At 41.5% G+C, this 22,762-nt stretch overlaps 1 protein-coding gene across 12 annotated transcripts in view; it reads right to left on the reverse strand.

The window, feature by feature from the left end:
* Positions 1-922: 922 nt before the first annotated feature.
* The window catches only part of KCNIP1 (potassium voltage-gated channel interacting protein 1), a 556,014-nt gene continuing 534,174 nt past the window's right edge, over positions 923-22,762 (reverse strand). For 11 of the 12 annotated variants that reach the window (XM_083597504.1, XM_083597505.1, XM_083597496.1 and 8 more), the window contains 7 exons: positions 17,103-17,227; positions 8,902-8,971; positions 8,086-8,156; positions 7,146-7,253; positions 4,924-5,028; positions 4,648-4,710; positions 923-1,233 (listed from right to left, as the gene is read on the reverse strand). In XM_083597504.1, the coding sequence (XP_083453630.1) occupies positions 1,186-1,233; positions 4,648-4,710; positions 4,924-5,028; positions 7,146-7,253; positions 8,086-8,156; positions 8,902-8,971; positions 17,103-17,227 (590 nt within the window). In that variant the 3' untranslated portion in view covers positions 923-1,185. Of the gene's footprint in view, positions 1,234-4,647; positions 4,711-4,923; positions 5,029-7,145; positions 7,254-8,085; positions 8,157-8,901; positions 8,972-17,102; positions 17,228-17,694; positions 19,610-22,762 lie in introns of those variants that run through there. The other variant, XM_083597498.1, reaches the window with a different exon arrangement.

Genomic DNA, 22,762 nt, shown 5'->3' on the forward strand with positions numbered 1-22,762 from the left:
CCTATTGTGTGGGAAAGAGAACACAGCCTGAAGGAGGAGGAGGGCTCACATAACAACTGGCAGTTCCAAGGCAAATACGTGTCCATGCACATGCCCTTGAATTTTACCTTCTTCCCACATCAGCAAGTTCATCCGAAGCAGCTTTCCCTAACCCAGTGCCCACCAGATATTTTGGGACTACAACACTCATCAGCTTCCACCAGCATAGCTGATTTGGAGTCCTACCTTGTGGCAAAGTGGGAAGACTTCCTATGGAGGTGTTGGTGGTAAAACTTGACAAGAGGCTTCCCCAAGCTTTGTCTTAGGAAGAGTCAGTTCCACCTCTCAGCGAGTGCCCTCTTTGCAGACAGAGCATTGGTGTTAAAGTTGCAATATCAAATGGCTATGTGGTGAGGATGGAGTCGCATCACTTGTTATTATTGATACCATGGACACTAGGAAACAGCCAACTGCTGAAAAGCCCTCCAGCTTACAACAGCTTTGCCATTGGGGGAAATAAATCATTTCCCTAGCAGCAGTCTGTTGCCTTTTTAAGTTCTGGGGAAATGCAGTATCTGTCTCTGAACAGGAAGCATTTCCTTTGCTTTTGTTGACTACAAACTGATCATCTAGACAGGACCTAAATTAATCTTGCTGGCCATTTACCATGTTAGATTTGTGTCCATTTGCAAAACTAGCATGAGTTTTTCTAGCGCATATCTCACTGTCAAAGCAAAATATAAGCACAACTGTTTGTCCTGTGATGATACAAAAAGAGTTTCTGCTTACAACAGATGTATAGCAAGCTATTGATGCTGTGGTACCATATGCAATCCAGCTTGCTAGAGCAAAAGCAGCAGAACTTTTGTGATTAGCTAACAGAAACTTGAATATTGTTTTAATCATTTAAACTTCAATAATTCATTAAACTTTAAGCAGCAGGTCTCTCTGGTCAGGTTTTATTAGCATGCTTCCAAATGAAATAAATTCTAATCAGTGTCTCTTGAGGGAGGCGAGATGGAGTTTGTTGCATTCAGAGACACAGCTCAGTTTGCGATGGCATATAAAATCCTTGCACGCTGAGTATGTCCAAGTAGTAAAAAGCTTTCATCAAAAAAGGTGGCAGGGAGAAAAATCTTGACTCATTTTCTTCAGGGTCTCATTACATATAAAGTCTCAGATTCCTATGCTGTTCTTCAGCTGCTGTTACATGACATTTTCAAAAAGCTGTAAGGATCTCATGATATTGTCATCCTGAAAGCAATGAGAAAATAAACCATGCATATTTATATTGCATACACAAACAGCTCTGCCAGGCCTGGAGGACCGGTAGAGATGGATTTCCCCCCGAAGATCCATAAATAAACCTTAAGTTGACTATGGACGAGTCCATGTTGTGGCCTGCAAGCAGCAATGGAACAAGGCAGTAAGCCTTGAGGTTGCACAACTATCCCAAATTTGCATAGAATCTAAAGTGTCAACTGGATCCTAGTCATTTAAATCATCATTTGCAATTAATCAAGTTCATTTCATCAAACTATAAGCTAAATGCCATTTCCCATTTCATATACTTACTGTAAATATATATGAATCAGTTTGTTGAACTAAAATCTATGTATAGACCTGCGCCATTGCTTGACTTGAAGTTGCTGCCTTTACATTTAAATACATATTATATACCAGGGTGAGGAACTTCAAGTTGGGGGGGGGGAAGCAAATATGGCCCTCCGGCCCTCCCTGTATGATCTTCAGGATTCTCTCCAGCCAACACCTCCCCTTAGGCTACACAACTGTTTACACACCACTGCAGTTCTTTCGCTTGGATGGAATGTTCCTTTGAACTGTAATAAAGCCCCTTGCTTGCCTGGGTGGAGAGAGATGGGACTGTGGAATACCATTCTGGTGACTTGGGAATGCCTCCCCACCCCAACGATTCAACTGAAGTTTAGGTCAGAGAGAGAGAGAGAGAGAGAGAGGTAACAAAAATAGAAATGGCCTTGTACTGTAAATGCATAGTTACCGTATTTTTTGTCCCATAGGACGCTCCGTCCCATAGGACGCACCTAGTTTTTTTGGGGGGAAATAAAGGAAATCTTTTTTTCCTTTATTTCCCCCCAAAACCAGGTCGAGGAACAGCGGTATGGCGGCGCTGCGCCTCCCTGCTGTCCCCCGAGCTTGTGGGGCTGGCCGATGTGTGCCCGGCACAAGGGGCGCTCTGCTTAAGGGCGCCCCGCGCGGCAGGCTGCTATCCGCAGTGTGGGGAGACCTGTGGGAACTCCCGCAGGGCTCCCCACGCTGCGGATGTCTGCCAGGCGCGCTGGGCGGTCGGCTTCAGGGCGCCCCACGCGCTGGGCGACAGGCTGCTATCCGCAGCCTAGGGAGCCCTGCGGGAACTCCCGTGGGCTCCCCAGGCTTGCTGATAGCTTCCTGAAGCCTGGAGAGCGAGAGGGGTCGGTGTGCACCGACCCCTCTCGCTCTCCAAGCTTCAGCGAAAGCCTGTATTCGCCCCATAGGACGCACACAGATTTCCCTTTCATTTTTGGAGGGGAAAAAGTGCGTCCTACAGGGCGAAAAATACGGTAAGTCCCTGGAAAATAACAGAAACATGTTTAAATGAGTGCAAATGTACCAGTGTCTATGGCCAAAACCAATTTCCATATGAAATAGCTCTGAATGCTATGCATTTTCTCCTATTTTATACATGTTTTTATGCAAACTTGCATATCTACCAGTGCTATATACTGCCAGCCGTCTGTTGTTGTTGTTTTTTTCCCCATTCAAGGCCCTGCTTCTGGACTGTGATACACTATAAACAACTTGGGCTGCAATGCAGACGCAAATGCCAGCATGAGAACTTTGCTTTGACCTGTGAGAGACTTCATTAGTACATAAGGAGTCAATTAGGATTGACTGCTCTCATTCCCTTTCCAAGATGAGGTACCTTCTCTCCTACTGAAGACTTCTTAATTAATAAGCATATTATTATGCCGTATTATTCCAAATGACATTAACCTACTGTGACCATGGTGATCCAAATATGCATATCCAATTAATATAGTAATATAAAATAGAATCTACAAGCAAACTAAGTGCAGAGTATGGAGCGGGTCCCAGTGGCTCTCTAGAGTTTTAGGCAGTGGACATTCTCTGGTCTACCTGGAAATGCTGGGGATTGAACTAGGGACCTTTTGCATGCAAAGCAGATGCTGTACCACTGAGATATGGCCCTCCTATAGTTTACCTTCCCTGTGGCACTTCCCATTACATCTATGTGTAATGTTGAATTAAAGAACGGGGGAGCAGGGGAGCAATCAATATTCCACTAAAGTCAATTAGTTTCAGTGGAGCTGGATGGTATTCCAGATGTCTAATTTTAATCCTCTTTCTTAAAGCCATGTGTTCATTTATTTCACGTTTATCTTGAGCTTACAAAAATAAGAACCACATAAGCTACTTTTTCTAGTTCACCCCCCAGTTTGCACAAATACAATCTTCAGTACAGAAGATATCTAGGCAGCTGCCACTAGTTCCAACTTATACCTATTTTAAAACCATTTTGGGGTCAAACACTGGGGTTCCGATTGATTTGCTGTACTTTGCATGAGTAGCTTCCGTACAGAACTGTTCAAAATCCATAGCAACCTCTTTACTAGCACTAATCAAAATGTCACAGTGTGTGTGAACAAGCCTTCAGGTTCTGCATAATTCTTCACTGAGCAAAGAATTTCAGTGAAGTGCAGGTTGGGTAAAGCCTGGTGTCAAAAGCCATAAATGCTTGAGATAGATTGTTGAAAGGAAACAGTTACAGACTCAGTTAGATTAGGATCTCATGAGTGCTGTGCAGGTTTCAGGTTACACTTAGGGCTTTCCAGGCATGGGACAAGCTAATTGTGGATGAGCCCTCAGGAATGCTGAGGCAATTCCACTCACACCATTTCCATTTTTGAGAGTATAAGGTATCATGCCTTGTTTTGCATTGGAACCTTCCACCAACTTTTAGTTTTGCCATGGTTGCAGTCTTTTCTTCATATAGAAACTAAAATGCAGCAGCTACTGCTTTCAGGAATCATCTGGAAATTGTGATTTCAGATGAGCAGAGAGATGGAAATTTGGGGAGTTGTTTCTCACTTCTAGGTTAGTAAATATATAGCTATAGCTATAGCTATCTCAATCTCTACCTGTATATCATCCTAACACATGGAGAATGTGTGCAATAAGTGAAGGTCTACAGAATGGGTAAGAGAGCCTTGCTACTCTTAGTGTGAAATAATAAATACACCCACAAGGGGATAAATCCCACTAGACCTTTTTCTAAGTATGCATAAGATTGTACTCTCAGTTGCACAGACAGTTGAGAACATGACTTGGACATATCCGGATAATACAGATATATGGCGTTCTCTGTGCACATGTACACAATCCTTTTATCTCCAAACTGCAACTGTATGTGCAGCCCCATTGTATGCAATATGTGCACTGTGTCTTCCCTGTTCTTTCTACCAGTGGTGAAGTGCAGCAAAGAATCCTGAACTTCATAAGGAAGTTCAGCCATAATGGCCCAATCAAAACCTGATGTCCTGGAGCTCTCAGCTTTTGGGTGAAGCGAAATCTGAGCTTTCTGGCATGAGACAATCTCTTGGTTAGCTTTACTATGAAAGGAAGTCTTACCTCCTGACATGACTCAATAAACTCATCCAGAGTAACGACACCATCCTTATTTTTATCCATTTTCTGCAATACAGAAAAATACAAACTCTTTGAGTTCATAGCACTACTGCATTTACAAAGTGCAGTATAATATAGCACTGATAGGATTCATATACATCTATGTGGTTTTGCAGATTTAAACAGATTCCACTGCCCAGACACAAAATGACTGAAAATATAGTAGGTATGAGTTCAAACATAAGGAAGATATATGTGCACTAACAAATGGAAATTTACCTGGAAAAAAACTTCTACATGCTGCCTTGGAGCGTCATCTTTCAGCACTGGGTAGGTGTATTTGCCCATCATATCATAAATTGCCTTTACTATATCCATCATTTCCTGGAATTGTGACAATCAAAGCACAAGGGAGACATCAAACAGGGCTCTGGCAATGAGTTGACTCACTAACATTTCTAGTATTAACCTTCAACAAAGAGAATGCAGCTAGTTTGTGGGCATCACCCTTATTCTGTGTTTTTTTTGAAAGCCCACACACAAAGGAATAGTGTTGCTGTGCTTTAGATCTAAATACCTATGAATATAACATATTCTGAAATCTAAAATACACAGAGTTTTCCACTCCTTAACCACCCTCAAGGAAAAAATTATGCTTGGTAGCTATGCATTCTATGGATTTTTATTATTATTATTAACCTGGGAGCAAATTTGCTCTGCAAATGCCATCTGGTAGACCTGGTGAATATATCTGAGAGTTTCAATAGCTTTAAAAAAGTAGTTTCCAATTGTGGACCTCTGTATAAAGTGAAATTAGGCTAATGAACACCCCTCTCCCTGACTGCTTATCTATCTATCATCTATCTATCTATCTATCTATCTATCTATCTATCTATCTCTGCAGTTTCTTGTATGCACACATTACTTTTTAATGACTGTAAAGTGTGCTTTTCCACCAGTCTTTTCTAATGTAATACTAAAGACAAGCAGGCTTAATTTACCAAATTATCTTCACGCATTTTACCATTGGCTACTGTGGTGGCCATGACTGTGCACCTCCTTGAATCCGATTGTAATTGAAATAAAAATAAAAATGGTCCAGTAGACCTTATAAACTTAGTTGGTCTATAAGGTGCTACTGGACCATTTGTTTTTTTTTTATTTTGACTGCGTCAGACCAACATGACTACCTACCTGAATCTGATTGTAATTGTTTGTTTCTATTGTTTAAATAGAGATGGCTAGATAATCTCTTGAATAGTTCGATTTGAATACAGTATATTACATACATTAAGCAAGAATCTACACTAGCATTTGAGTAGAGGGGTCTGGCTTTGACTGGTTTTGTAAAGGAAACACAATTTTCTAGGCTGCTCTTGCAGATTGCTGATGTCTCATTCACCACCATGATCAAATTCGACTAAGGTATCTGGCTTCTTTGATGTATGTAGCAAGCCTTATGAACCTTAGACTGTTCCATTTCAAAGAAACACAAACACTTCCTGGCACAGCTTGTGGCTCAAAAGAGATAATTAGTTCATGTAATTTGTTGAACATATTGAGGGAGGTTGTTGCCATGAAATCGGCGAAGTCGTTAAGGACTAAAATGGCCAAGTTGGCATATGGTGTTCCATGTGCTGTTAATTTATCTGTGAGACTCATTATTACTGTGGCCACAAATGTGTTGTGAACTTGTTCCCTGCTTTCATCTTCTTCCAAGGAAACTGGTTGGCGAGATCTAAGTCAGACATTTTGTTCTCTCAAAGTCTTGTCTCTGGCACGGTATGTCCAACAATTGCATTACTTCCTGTTTTCTTATTCCTCCTGTTAGTTTGCTAATGTCATATAGATGTGTTCTCTTTGAGATTCAACCAAAATTAAAGTGCTTCAGTTTTACCTAGAGATTTATATATTATAATTGAATTTGTTGTAACTCCTGGGGTCTGGGCTGAGGGTCCAGGTAGATTTTTTAAAAAATAATAAAATCATAGAAAATACCTATTATTTAACATGTATCAAAAGCCAACTCATAATTATTTTTTCCTTTAAATAAGATGTATGAGTGCGAGTTGGCTTTGGCTCAGAGCCAGCAATAGTTAAATAGGCAGCACATGCTGACCTGGGCTGGGGTGTTTTCAGTCTGTCGTGCCAAGGTTGAATTACTGTATTTTTTGCTCTATAAGGCTCACTTTTTCTCTCCTAAAAAGTAAGGGGAAATGTGTGTGCGTCTTATGGAGCGAATGCAGGCTGCGCAGCTATCCCAGAAGCCAGAACAGTAAGAGGAATTGCTGCTTTCACTGCGCAGAGATCCCTCTTGCTGTTCTGGCTTCTGAGATTCAGAATATTTTTTTTCTTGTTTTCCTCCTCCAAAAACAGTCTTGTGGTCTGGTGCGTCTTATAGAGTGAAAAATACACATGTTTTAAGATGAGCAGCTGAACAGCATTTTCCAACCCTCCATTTTCATTTCCTTTAAAAAGCTGAATAGGTGCCACTGACTCACCTCCTTGTTTATATAGCCATCTTTATTTATGTCATACAGATTAAATGTCCATCGTAGCTTTTCGTGAACTGTTCCTCTCAACAGAATGGATAGTGCCATCACAAAATCCTTTTGACAGAAGAATACAAATATATTTTAATTGGGGCAGAAAGTTTTCTCCAAGTCTCTGTATAGAAGTCTGTGTCTTATAATATGTTGCCTTATTATAACATTCCCTTCTCTGCAATAACATTTATTTACACCATTAACCATCCCTTCATTAATCCTAAGGATACAGCGATGTAACTTGATGATTCTGCCTACCAGCCAAGTCTCAGTGCCTAGTTCCATACCTCCCCCACATACATTTTAATCATTTTTCTTCATCTTCATTCCAGGGAAGAGTTTTGTTCCAAAGTGGACTCTTCTCAGCTCCTGTCCGCTTTCCCCCAACAATATGTTTAAAAGTTGTCCTGCTACCTTTTTATTTTAAGCACCAACAGTCTGGTTTCATTCTGGTTCAAGTGGAGTCTGTCCTTTTTGCAGAGGCCCAGCTTATCCCAGATTTCCCCCAGTGCCTAACAAATCCAAAACCTGCTACCGGACACTGTCTCATCAACACATTGAAACTACAAATTTGTGATAGAGAAAGCTACCTTCTAGGTTCTGGCTTTCAACATGCTACCTAGCAACCTAAATTTTGCTTCCAGGATCTTTCAACCATATTACCCCATATCTTTGGTGCCAACCTTTTCACTTCCATGGGGCTTGCATGGGGATGGGCTGTATCAAGAATGAGAAGACAACATGTACTGGATCAATTTCTGTTGGTTACATTAAGTACAAGCTGCCAGGCCTACAACACTTTTCTTCAGAGACATGGAAAAGAAAAGGTTTGGAAACTATGATGTCCAGTAAGATGATAGACAATAATAATCAGAACAAACTATTATTCCGTTACCTCAAATTTCACAGATCCATTCTGTGCTGTATCAAATGCATTAAAGAGATAATGGGCATACATACTAGCATCTGAAATAAAACACAGTAAGAGGATATATTGTTAAAGAAATTTAAATAAGCATATGTACAGCTGAGCTGAATGTTCTCCTGGTTAATTTTTCAACTTGAAAGTAGTGATTTGAGAGGGGACACACCCAACCTCTTAAATCCTACCTTTCTCATACCTGCTCACTACTGTTCACAGCCTCTTCTCCCTTTGCTGCTGCTTCTGCTATCTCTCCCCCCCCCCACTATTTCATTATTTCCCACGTAATGCCAGCCAGTTAGAGATCAGATATCTAGCCAGATTTGGCTCTTTGTTTATGTTTCAGTCACTAAACAGAATATGAAGCCAATTTGAGAGAGAGAACAATGTTTCCAATGCATATGGCTGACCATAGCCAATCAAGGCTCACAAAACTATTCACAAACCCTTTACAACTGTCCTCTCCAAAAATCACTGAGATAGACACTTCTAATTCTAATTAAATTATTTTTATAAGCATATGCAAACTGCAGTCATACATGCAATTATTCTGATATTATCCAAAATGATATTCAAAATTATACAGCAACCATATCATGAGCATTTTAAAATCACATGTGGAGTCAGTTTTGGTTCAATACTTTAATGTACTGGAGGTGCCTGTCAGCCCTGCATTCCAACCCCTCTATAGGGAGATCAGTTTTCTTAAGCTGATGTGCATCATTTTTGTGTGACTCATCATTTCTGAAATTTGAGCTACACTTCATAGATGGAATGCTCTCCACTCACCCCCATGTGGGAAAAACTGTGCATAGATCTGTTTGAACGTCTCTTCATTAACAGCTCCACTAGGACATTCCTGTTGGAGAAAATAATGAGTAAAAAACAGTTAAGATTTCATTTGCAATACTGCCTGTTCCCAGACACAGCATTCATATCCTTATACCTCTGAGCACGTTCTGTACAGGATGTATGCTAGCACCCAAGCAATCTCTTGTGGTACTTTCAATCAGTCCTGTCCCCTGCCTTCTATCAATAAGCAATGACTTTTGTGGTTACCAGAGAGTAAAAAATTAAGTGGAAGGGGGTTCATTGCATAATTCACTCTACTGCACATATCTGGAGAAGATGAAAATATCTGGAGATTTTCATCTGGAGAAGATGAAAAAAATTAATTTTTCCAAGAAACACAAGATTGTAGACTGCTGTGAGTTTGACCCCCCACCACCACCTCAGGCAACAAACTTCAATTTGATTTCCATCAAATGAAAACCACAAGAATCAAGGCAAGTTGGGCTGTCTGGCTATACCAGGGGTAGCCAATGCAGTTCTCTCCAGATATTTTCAGACAACTCTGAGAACAGGACTCTGGACTAGATTAATTTTTTTACATTCTTATGTTAACTCCCGTCAACTCCTTTCAGCATGGCAAATGGTCAAGGATGATGGGAGTTGCAGTTCAACAACATCTGGAGGGCATTACATTGGCTACTCCTGGAATGTACATTTTGATGTCTCCCAAATTACCTCCATGCCTCTGTTAACAGGATTCTGGGTGCATTCAACAGGTGGTTACTGTTACCTTTATGCTCTTCTACTGGCTGCTAGAACAAAAATGCTGAACTAGGTGGGACTTGGTCTGATTTAGCAAAGTGACTTGCTTTTTCTTCTCTTATTGGCATGCCAATATTAACTACGGCCCAGTTTATTCAGTTCTCTAGATGGAATGCTAGGGAGAATGCTGTATGGCTGGGCTTTCAGTGCCACAATGCAATCAGTCTCACTCAGTGGCGTAGCGTCGGTTGTCAGCACCCGGGGCAAGGCAAGTAATTTGCGCCCCCTAACCCGTGGATTTGCGCCCCCTAACCCGTGGATTTGCGCCCCCTAACCCATGGATTTGCCCTAACCCCAGATGTTGCGCCCGGTGCGGCCCGCCCCCCCTGCACCCCCCACGCTACGCCACTGGTCTCACTGACTCAGGATAAAGTACCACATATACGTGCCAGAATTGACCACTGATTCAATGTTATTGTTAGGTTACTTTAGATGTGGATTTAATGGTCTTACAAGGATCCACCTCATTAGATGGTAATGCATAGTACTGCACTTTAAACTGAGGTAAGCCAGCCTTGCTTACACTTCTGCTTATTCTGCAGCCCCAAAGTCCTGCCCTAACCAACAGTACCACCAATGAAACCTGAATATTTTCGTTTATCATTTCTCTTTGCATTTCTTTTATGCTATCCTTATTCCATTACTACTACATCCAGGTGGATGAGTTCTAATGCACTCAAAGAAAACTTTTGTTATTATTATAAGCCTGAATATCTAGGGAACATTTGGAAGCCTGAATATCTAGGGAGCAGCATTCAAAAGCAGCATTTTATCTTTCAGATATTTAAATATCTTTAGGGCAAAAGATGCTTAAATAGAAGGGAATGAAAAGAATGAAGGGGAATTAAAGATAATCCCTCACTTGGAGGCACCACAAGTGCTGACAATAACAATAGTAAAAATTGAAGCGCTGAGGAGTGAAAGAGAGGCTTTGGAACAAGCAGACAATGAGCCCAATCCCACTAAAGCTAAGCACCATTAAGTCCCATTGGTTTTCCTGGGAGGCTTAAGGACACACTTAACCAGAATAAATCAACAAATACTTTTCAGAACAGAAACGGGAGAGAATATTTATTTTGTGACATCACTGGTTCATCATATATGAACCAACATATAAAAATAAAGGAACTTAGCCATTCAGAATCTGGGGTGAAATTAAACCCCGATATTAGTCATATAGATCCACCCATATACGCAGAGTTGGAGGGAGAGGTTTGACAGACAGACAACACAGGGGCCGATCCTGATCTAGCATGATGGATAGGGAGACAATCATTTGCCTCAATTGCAGGCAGAATCGGGTCACTTACACCTCCCCCATCCACAAGGATAGAGGCTTCCACACTGGCTACGTGCCCCCAAAAAGCTTTCAGTTAATTATGGAACTCTGTCCCGTGTGTTTGTCCCTCAGATACAGGAAAAAAGAATGTCAGTATTGATAGCAAAATCAGAAGTTATTCAATTGGACTCAGCCCTAGATAAGTGCGTATAGGGCTGCAGCCTAAGTGACCCAGTCATCTTTCCTTTGTATTGATAGCCCAAAAACCCTGTGTCTGTGTATGTGGCATTATGGAACAAAGATAGATGCTGATCTGTTATCTTGTCATAGTCTGCAGCTTGAAGTTGTTCTACCAAGTTCTAATTAATATTCTCACTTGTTATGAGAAAATTAATTAGATCTGGTTAATTGATTAATTAAATTAATGAGATCTGGCTCCTCCCAGATTTTGCTGGTTCAGCAGACTTTATAGGAATATTTGCCACTAGAGGCCCTACCGCAGGGGTAGCCAATCGGGCACCCTCCACACGTTTTGGACTTGTACTTCCATCAGCCCCAGGCCACCTGGACAAAGACCAGGGATGTTGGAAATGTAGGACAGTTTTCAACTAAGTAGCCCCACTAGCAGAAGCCCATGAAAGAACTTCTGCTAGTGCAACAGGGCTTTCTTCTATCTGCTCCCAGAAGCAGCAGCAGCACCCGAAATTGACTGGGGGTGGTGGTGTCAGGAGATTCCCCAGAAAGAGGAGAGGTGGTATTGTTCCATATGGCAAGCTAAAAATTGCCATAGCACTACATTGAATTTATCCCATAGTCCAGAACATTCCTGATATGATAGTATCACTGTCATGCATGCACAACTAAAATGTTTGATGTTCTCCCTACATCATTTTTAAAATCATTTTTTATAGTTCACTATGATCTCTGGCAATATTTTGAACAAAACCTTCTGGAACAGTATAAAAAGGCAATCTGGCCATTGATCATCTAGTTTCAGCTTTCTGCGACTGGACTGCTTTCAGATGCATCTGCTAATTCCAATTCATTTGTACCTAAAATGATCACAATTTTGTCTCATAAGACCCAATAATGCTCAAGAGACCTCATTAGTAGGGGAGAATAACTTAATATGGATGACTTGCCAGGCTTATTTCTTGTGAAACGAAGCAGGTATGCCCCTTAGTTTGATTTCTACTGGAGGCTGCATAGCTATTTAAGACTTGCTTATGAAGACTTTGATGAATCTTCTGTCTGGTTAGCACACAATGCATTAATATAACTTTTTTTTTTAATGTAAACACAAAAAAATAATTAGGGTGTTCCAGTACTCTTCCATCATTCCATAGTTTAAACATTCACAGAATTGGGATATCAAAGCTTATAATGAAAACATGCCCCTCTTTATTTTGCCTTTTATTGTGAAATAACTAATGGCCACTGGATACCTCCCATTTATTTCAATGGACTCAACAACTTGAAGCCAGTTCCTCTTACCAATTCACTCTTACCTATGCCTGCTTCAAACGCGGTAGTATTTACTTGGAAATTGCCGTTCTTTGTTGTTCATGCACTGTGTACAAGGGATCGCATGAGAAGTGTGGAGGAAGAAGTGGCTGGTTCGCACACAATATAAATTATGGTTTATTAAACTAAGGTTGTATTTGTCCATGGAGTTTTCTTGGCAGGGATACTGGAGGGGCTTGCCGGTTCCTCCTCCAGGTGGATCACGTTTGATCCAAACTCTCCACTATGACCTGTTCATCTTGGGTGCCCTGCTCGGCATAGTTCATAGCTTCTCTGAGTTATTCAAGCCCCTTCGCCACGGCAAGGCAGTGATCCATGAAGGGTCACTTGCCAACAAAGGTCCGTATAGTAAAAGCTATGGTTTTCCCAGTAGTTATGTATGGAAGTGAGAGCTGGACTATAAAGAAGGCTGATCGCCGAAGAATTGATGCTTTTGAATTATGGTGCTGGAGGAGACTCTTGAGAGTCCCATGGACCAAGAAGACCAAACCCATCCATTCTTAAGGGAATCAGCCCTGAGTGCTCACTGGAAGGACAGATCGTGAAGCTGAGGCCCCAATACTTTGGCCACCTCATGAGAAGAGAAGACTCCCTGGAAAAGACCCTGATGTTGGGAAAGATGGAGGGCACAAGGAGAAGGGGACGACAGAGGACGAGATGGTTGGACACTGTTCTCGAAGCTACCAGCATAAGTTTGACTAAACTGCGGGAGGCAGTGGAAGACAGGAGTGCCTGGCGTGCTCTGGTCCATGGGGTCACGAAGAGTCAGACACGACTAAACGACTAAACAACAACAACAACAAACTAAGGTTTATTAACTTTAGTTTAGCACTATGTGTGAGCCCTGCCTAGAACGTAATTATGCTTTATTTGCTACCAACCATGACCAAAAGCTATGGTTTGTTATTTGCTCACAAGTCTTAGGTTTTTTTAAACTATGTATTGGCATTTTTTGAAAACCCAGACCAAGGGTTTGTTTTGTCTTAGTCATTATTTGTTTGACACCCTGTCCCAGATGCTGATAACCCTGTGTGTAACCCTTTATCAAGAAACTGTATTGCAAGAGAATAAAAAAATGAAAGACTTGCATACTCTCCTCTTAATGTGCTTATTCTCTCTTTCACCAATTTCGATTTTTGGAGTGGAGCCTGTTCTCTGGCCTCAGCAATCAGTGTTTTCCTTGAATGAACTGTTTTTGACTATGTGGCCCTTGGCTGGTCCCACACAGACCATAAATTTTAAAACAAAACAAAGCACAATTACACTGCATGGCTTTCTTGGCTTATCTGCAGATCTCCATTAAAGTGCACACCAATTTTTTTTTAGCAGCGTTCTGCTACATGATAAAAAGTCAAACTAGTATATATCTACCCCTTCACATCTTATTACAATTTTCTCTCCCTTTCCTTTCCAGCCAAAACTAAGACCGTGAGCTGCTTGAAGCACCACCTACACAGGTCTTGATTTGCTTATTTTACTTCGCCATATATATATCCCACCTTATTTCCAAGGAGCTCGAGGGGCATACATGATGCCTCATCACCTTCTCGTTTTTTATTCACAACAGTAGATTGTGAGACAAGAGGGCAGTCACTAAGCTTTATGGCTAGGAGGGTATTGAGTGCTGAATAAATGGCAGGTACTGTGAAGTTTTTCTGATCTTTCTTTTTAATTAAAGGAAGTATAGGGTTTTAGGTTTTCCTTTGCTTGTATGCTTTTATGTCCCTCCAGCCCCATGTCAGATGACTGATTTAGTTTATCCAAAGTTAGAGGCATTGCACAGGGCATGTATCATTTAAGTCCCATGGCCTTGAATTCAATTCAGCAATTCAATAGTGGAAGGGCACACAATAGAGCATCTTAAAGGGACTTCCATCTCTCAAAGAGATATCTATTAATGTACTCTGATCTTTTCATATATGAATGCTGTTGACCTATTAAAGATAACAGGCCCAGTAATAATTCCTGCAGTACATGACCCTTTCAATCAGATTGTTAATTTTGCAGCAAGACGCAAAGAGAAGAGGCACTGTATGCGACATAAAAACTAGAGAGAAATGTATTCTCAAAAAATATCAATTTTATCAGTGCCCAGTTTTGCCCCAGCAATCAAATCATTTTGGTAACAAATTTGAGGTTTATATTATTTGAATTACTACTTTGGTGGGAGTGGGTATGTTATTGGTTTACCATGTATTAAGATCTGGATCTACCTTGCCACTGAAAAGCTTTGGAAAATGAAGCATGGCAAAACAAATCCTTACTGTAAGAAAAATCAGGATCTGGATGTGTAAATCAGTCACATGATGACCACAACTCAATCTACTTCTCATCAAATAAAAGTGGTATATAAAAGAGCTGGTCTTTTGTTTTCAGTTTCTGGTTATATTAATTCATTTCCGACAGTTCAGTTCTCAAGAGTTCTGTGCTAAGGCAGATATGTGATTAGATGGAAATGTCCGAGACTGACAGGACTCGGATGAGTGTGTGTTGGAGGCAAGGGAGCTGGAGAGGGGGACAGGGATTTATGGGGTCCAGTGCCACCCATGAAGCAGCAGCCAGGGCAGGGGAAAGAAGAAAGGGTAGAGCTTTCAGGGATGGACAGGGGGGCTGCAGGTGGAGGAAGAGGCTGATCAGGTGAGGGGGACAGGTGAATCCCTGCCATCCCCTGCCGCACTGTCTCCTAGAACCAGTAGGAACTTGATGAGGAAAGAGCAGCAACGACTTCCATGCAGGAGAAGTCCTAGACTGCATGCATGCAATCCGTCAGAGGAGGGTATACAAGCATCCTCTGTTTGCACAGGGGTTGCATTCCAGGCTTCCGTGCATGTCTGTGTGGGCCCGCAGAAAGTGTTCTGTCCTGTACCTGTTCTGCCCTTTTAGTGACATTTAAAAAAACTTCCAGATTTGGTGCCGTGCATGCATGCAAGGTTTTATGTAAATCAGTCATTTGCTGTATAAGCTCATGGTCCCACTGTTGCTGCAATTGCTCTGTAGGGCCCAGACCTGTGGACAGCTGCCTAGAAGCTAGAAGCATGTGTGTATCTGGAACACTGTGAGAGCTGCTGTTAGTGCTTATTTTGTTGATAAAGAGTTAACTATTAGATGTGTGCCTTCCTTGGAGGGGCGAGCCAGGACAAGTCATACTCAGAATAGATCCAGTGAAAATAATGGGCTTAATTACCTTAAGTCCATTGTTTTAATTTATTTCCTCTGAAAATGTCTTAGGGCTCATTCACACTTCACTTCTTTGTCCCCTGCCTAGAAAGCACGGGTCCAAGAGGCTGCTGTATTGTGGGATAGAGGTTTAATCCTTTCCTTCTCTGGTCCCAGTGAAAATTGCCTCTGCCCCCAAACTGCTTCTACTCCTGCACCCAATACAAATAGCAGCTTGGAAGAGGTGGTTTTCTGGCTGGCTGCTGCAAACCCACAACCCGTATAGCAAAACTCTTAGCACTTTTAAAGGTTGGGCATAGACCTAAACAATCTGTATAGAATATGCAGCTCCTACTTCTTAAATCACCGGGGGGGGGGGGGGGAACATTACCTAGATGTCCAATCCAATATATTTAATATTGACAAAGATTCTAATTAGTCACAATTAACTGTGAGAACATTAAGAAATAAAAGAAGTTTGGAACTATAAATAGTTCTGAGCCATTAGGAAAGTGAAGCCACAGACAAAATTTGCTAAGTAATTTGTGAGTAATTATGTATTTTGTGATTTTATACTGTAAACTGTGCTGTGATTCTTGGATAAAGGGTGGTATAATAATAATAATAATAATATTAATAATTTATTATTTATACCTTGCCCATCTGGCTGGGTTTCCCCAGCCACTCTGGGTGGCTTCCAACAGAATATTAAAATACAATAGTCTATTAAACATTAAAAGCTTCCCTAAACATAATAATAATAATACAGTGGTACTTCGGGTTACATACGCTTCAGGTTACATACGCTTCAGGTTACAGACTCTGCTAACCCAGAAATATTACCTCAGGTTAAGAACTTTGCTTCAGGATGAGAACAGAAATCGGGCTCCGGTGGCGCGGCAGCATCAGGAGGCCCCCTTAGCTAAAGTGGTGCTTCAGGTTAAGAACAGTTTCAGGTTAAGAACAGACCTCCAGAACGAATTAAGTTCTTAACCCGAGGTACCACTATAATAATAATGTCATGAAAAACATTAGAAAAGTATTCCTCCTGCTCTAAAGCACATTAATGTGTATGCAGTATTCATGTAACCAAGACAAAAAATATATACCGTATTTTTCGCCCTATAAGACGCACCAGACCATAAGACGCACCTAGTTTTTGGAGGAGGAAAACAAGAAAAAAAATATTCTGAATCCCAGAAGCTAGAACAGCAAGAGGGATCGCTGCGCAGTGAAAGCAGCAATCTGTCTTGCTGTTCTGGCTACTGGGATAGCTGTGCAGCCTGCATTCACTCCATAAGACACACACACATTTCCCCTTACTTTTTAGGAGGGAAAAAGTGAGTCTTATAGAGCAAAAAATATGGTATATTCTCAAGTGCTGATCATTTCACTATCAGTGCTTTTGCATTCTTACGTTTTTGAATCCTCTGTAAAGCACTTGAAGTTCCTTCTTTGTGAAATTGGTTTGTGCCTCAAGTTGTTCTAGTCCTTCTGGCCGGTAACATACTGTGGTCATTTCCAATTCATCTTCAACTTTATCTAAAACAAAGACAGAAAGCTTTATTTCAGGCACAACTCTTGGATTTCAATAAGTGATGGAAGGAGTTAAATGTAATACTAATTAATATTGAAAATAATATGAAACACTAATAATAAAATACAGCATTGTATTCATCCAGTTTCATCAGAAATGAAATCAAAACTGACAGAAGCCATACCTCACATTTCTCTTTAAGTTCACTTGTATTTTTACAACTCATTACTGTACTCAAAAGTTGAAAACCTTCAGTAGTTACAATCCAACACATTAAAGATATTTTATAATACCTTAAGATGCTTCCAGTTTGTCGACAAAATAGTTTCCCTCAATAATACACAGAGTTGAAAATATTCCACAGCATGCAGTAATATTTTAGAACAATCGTGATATCACAGAGTGCAATAGGTGTAACATGAAACCAGACATGCTTAAACATAGTAGACAAAAGCTGTGATCCCAAGCATACCTTCATGGCAGTATATACCACTGAAACTGGTGCAACTTGCTTCTAAGTAATATGTTTAGGATCAGGGTGAACAATGCCTACACCGAGCAGGAATGGAAATTACTCTTTTTCTTTTGTTGTGCAACAAAAGAATTTAAAGGGTTGAAGACACAGCCAACATGATGTCATCGGAAGATCAGTGGAGATTCACCCGAGTTCCTGTCTAAAGTACATACATATTTTTCAGCTTACAGAAGCAGCAAGGAAGTAATGGAGTGGGGTAGTGTACGCTGTGCAAAATATATTTTCACTGATATGAACGGTACATGAAACACAAGAACACTGCTATACCGAAAGGTCTGCCTTCCAAGCACTATTTGCCAACTTTTTATTATTATAATGACCAGGGGTCATTGTACTTGTGTCTATTACTAAATATTTGTATGTGTGTAGTTTTGAATGGTGATTCTGACCTTGCACCCTCTGCCGGCTCAGTGAGTTTGTTTCCATCAACTCCAGCCAGTTAATAGCCTGGCTTGGGTTGATAATCAATAATCATGGATGATGTAATCCAGCAACATCTGAGGGGGGCACAGGTTCTTGACCCTTGCTTTGAACATGCACGTTTAATTCTCCAAGCCTATTTTCATTGTAAAACCCCAGATCTCCCTCTCTCCACCATGCGTGCACACACAGAATTACTTCAACCTGCTTGTCTTGCCAGCCACAGCAGTTCTTCTTGCTGCCAAGGTAAATTGGTGTATAGGTATTCCTCAGAGCTAGAACAGTTGTTTTTAATCATCCCATTTGCTCTCCTTCTAACATTTTCATATTTAATAGTGTCCCACTAGAACTACTGGCTATGAAGAAGAGGGAGGAAAGGAATAAGACAGGGGGAAATTGCATGTGCGCCCCTGGGGTTTTTGACATAGCCTGCTGTGCCATTAGAAGAAAGTGAGCCAAACAAATTTAGAGGATTCCTTTCTGTTCTTGGTGAAAATGGAGGGAAACAAATGCAACAGGCAAAGAGCAAGCCATTCTTTAAAACTGACAAATCATTGCTGAAAAATGACCATTTGTCTCAAGTCCCCAATAAGCCCCTATCAAGTTCCCTGCCCATTTCCCTTTGTCCTGTCCTGAAACAAAATCATATCATGTTGGCTGGGGGGAAAGAGATTCCCTCCCTACGATTCTTTAGCGACAAAGAAACAACACATATCAAAACCCCATTGCCTTTATTTAGGTGTCTGGATGCAGAAAATTCCAAAAGGGGAGAGACACAGATGCGGGGTTTACAGGTAGTCAATCCAGCCTTAGGGAGTGGTTCAACATTTAGCAAAAATGTTCGACAGGTGAAATGTCCCTCGTGGCTCCAACTCAAAGTCAGGAACATCATCACCTCTTGTCTAGCAGTATGGGTGTTCAGTTGTCAAGGGTGCAGGAACCTGCCTGGAAAAGTAGGTTACAACCCCAAAGAGGAACAGCAACAAACATCCTGGTTACTGCTACCAGTCATGAGGTTGGATTTACCCCATGTGGATAATTAACCTGCAGAGACTGAGGCAGATGGACCTCATAAAGAATAATGAACAATAGTCACCAGTGGGAACACATTTTCCCTGAACCTATATACACAATAGCTGGTTGTGAGAGGGAGGAAAGGAAGATAGAGTAGGGCTACTAGAGTGCTGTGCTAGTGCTTATGCCTTGGTTCCTGCCCTCCGTCGCCCAAGTAGAATGTAGCAGAATGTTCCCCTTTGAGTCTGTAACAAAACACAGTGGGTGCAGTGGCTGTTTGTTCTGCTCCATATATTGGAGCTGTGCTCATGAGTGTTTTACCAGCACTGGCAATGGTCAGAATGCATAAATGTGTTTGGGAGACACTGCTCCTGCAGTTGGGGTGGGTGTGTTACAGTAACATAATTCTGACAAGTTACAGCAAAACATTCCCTCCCTCTCCTCCCCTTGTAACCCCCCGCCCCAATCCGTTCTATGTTCTGGGGTGTTATCCAAACCCTTCAGAGCAGATTTGGGGGTAGTGTAAATAGTGCATTGGCAGATGAGATGACAGGGAAGTTCTGTTGCTGGTGCGGAAGTTGTTCCATCCATAAATGTGGATAAGCCCTTAGTCGGAGTCCACCCACAAGTTACCTGACTGTTTGCCGGCTACCAAATGTTAACAAGCTTACTTTTCCAGTAGAGAAAGTAGCAAAACCAATGAAATAAAACAAACAAAAAGGTTTGATGGCTTTGTTCTCCCTGCTGATTTCATTGAAATTAGATTTTGGCTGAAATTCTGTAGAAGGGAACTGTGCATAGGTCAGTTCTGATTTCCTAGATGAAGCATGGAGCTAGAAGTCCAAGAGGAGTGAAAAAGAGGGTGCAATGTTCAGTCTGCTACCATATTCAGAACACATTTTCCAATATATGCAGCCCTATAATTCACAGGAGTCACACAAGTAGTGCACAAGAGGCAATGCTGGTGACTTAGGCTACAGGATATATAACGCCATGTAGGTGGCATAACACACAGCAGCAGTTGTTGGTACCTAACCGTAATGTTCTTCCAGTTCATTCTAGGTGTGGCTGTATAGATGCGGCATGGCCCATAAGTTCATAGTCCTTCATCAGCACAGGCATTGCAGCTTTAGGCCTGAGCACAATGCATCGGGCATTTGAGTCACTGTCATTCATTATAGACTGCATTCTCAGTGACTTGCCTGTAGAGACAGTGCTGCTTTCTCTAGAGAGGGTTTGCCGAGCCAGGGCCTGCACCCTTGGCCCTGCACCCTTGGTGGAGGCCAACCCTACCACTCCCTAGTTGCCCCCTTGTTTGCACAGAGACATGTGAGACATTATATGGTTATCTTATTTTTGGTGACAATAATGCACCCCTACTTTTATGTTTAGCCTGGGATTACATTATGGCAGGGGCTATTACTGAAAATACATTAGGATATATCCACCCTGAACATCGGCTGTATTTGCTGATTTATTCACACTTATAACATGTTCACACCTTCTGTATCTCATCAGCAAAACCATCAAAGCTTTTGTCTCCTTCTAATTGCACTTAGATCTTTTACAAGTATGTAGTTCAGATATTTCACACTCTCAAGTGTCTCTCATTTAATACTTGCTTGTCCACTCCTGAGACAGCCATTAAAGCCTTTCTTGTTCCCTTTAGTGGCTTTCATTAACACTAGCTTCCCTGCCCTTTAATCCCTCCTGCACCCAATCAAGTCTTAATTGACTCTACATAATTTTATCTGGTTACTTCCAGCTATTCTAATTTGCAATAAAGCATCTTCTGTGGGCATCCAGGCCTTCTCTTGAAGCAGTTATCATATGAAACCATAGCCATTCAGTCGGTGCCTCTTTCCTTCTAAATTACACAACAGAGTAAGAAAACATTATGGCTTGCATCCAAAGAAGCACCAGCATAAGGGGAGGGGAGAAGGTGACTTTCCCATACTCTCTTCTCCCCTGGGTAACCCTCCAAACCCTCTCCTGAGTGTTGGGGGATCCTGATGAGTGAGGTGGGTAATTGCCAAAAATTCCCTCAGCCCCCTGTGTCCACCTCATTTCGATGGATTCTGCAAACCTTGGAAGAGTCTTGTGGGGGGAGGTGAAAAGTTGCTGGAGAAGGGTGTGTGGGAAAGCCACCTACTGGCAACCTCCTTCTTCCAGCAGTTCTCCAGATCCAAGCCACAATCAATAGCCTTCATATTACGGGGTAGTGGGGTGGAGGGAAACAGGTAAACAGAATGTTGAAACTTGTCATTCAGAACTGCAACAAACCAAATGCATTTCTCCATTCAGGTATCAGTACAGTGGGACCTCTAGTAACAAAATTAATTCATTCCGGTGGTCCGTTCTTAAGCTGCAACCGTTCTTATCCTGAGGTGCGCTTTCGCTAATGGGGCCTCTGGCGCGTGATTTCTGCTCGCATCCCGGGGCAAAGTCCGCAACCAGGAGAAGCTACTTCCAGGTTAGTGGTACTCTTAACCTGAAGCGTGCATAACCAGAAGTGTTCCTAACCAGAGTTACCACTGTATCTGCATCATTATAATTCTTTAAATGGAATATGGTGATTTTGACATAACAATAATGTGCCTTAATTAGAAATACCAATGAAAGGGAAAAGTATCAGCCTTTTTCTAACTACTCGAACTACAAATCTTTGCTGCTGTAAAGAAGTTACTTACCACTTCCAGATCAGTCTTCAAAACTAGTTCCTAATAAAAGAAATTCATTTCACTGATGTGGTCCGGCACAGGCATATTGGAATACAGACAAGAGAGGAGAGCAAAGGTCATCTAGTTCTCCTGTGTTCAGCCAACCTGTAGTTTGGATATTGCCAGCTTCAACTGCTGTGATGATGGCTGAAACAGCGGTTTCTCATTCCTACCCTACACTCATTCTCAGCTGTTCCTCTACTGATATCTGCAGTTTTGCTTAGGGATGCAATGCAAGGTGATCTTGGCTTTGGAGAGAAGGAGCTAGTAATGGTTGAAAGTTATGTGTTATCTCATAATAGGAATTGTGGAAAGTTGGCTTCTCTTTGAAGGAGGTCCTCTTTGTAACCTTAGTAGATTTGGCAGTAGTTGCATCTGAGGTGGTGGGAAGACAGAGAGAGACCTATGTTGATTAAGGGGATTAATTAGCTACTGGTCCAGCCAGGAGAACAGGGTGAAAGCAATTAAAGATCTCCTGACCCAGGCCCTCTCTAGTCAAAGTAACGTGGGGTGTGTTTCATCAACTACCTATAATCTCTTAAAAGTGTTACTGCTTAATGCTTATTTTTTGTTTTTATTGATTCAATATTTAATCTTGGATTAAAATGCACACAATCACTCTATAATGGTTTATGGTAACCTGGTTCAATGTTGTAATGTTGCATGTTACTCTCTTTCAATTAGGAAGATCTAGCCGGATGAGGTTGATTGGATGTGACCCAGTTATGTCTGACCAGTTTCCTGGTACACCATTAGTGGAAAAACTGATGGGCAACAGTGTGAATGAAGTCACTTGGCTACACAGGTTTCCCATACACCAAATCACATTGTTTGCTGGACTCTAGGTTAGG

This window comes from Podarcis filfolensis (genome assembly GCF_964270895.1).
Source record: "Podarcis filfolensis genome assembly, chromosome: 2".
NCBI classification, from domain to species: domain Eukaryota; kingdom Metazoa; phylum Chordata; class Lepidosauria; order Squamata; family Lacertidae; genus Podarcis; species Podarcis filfolensis.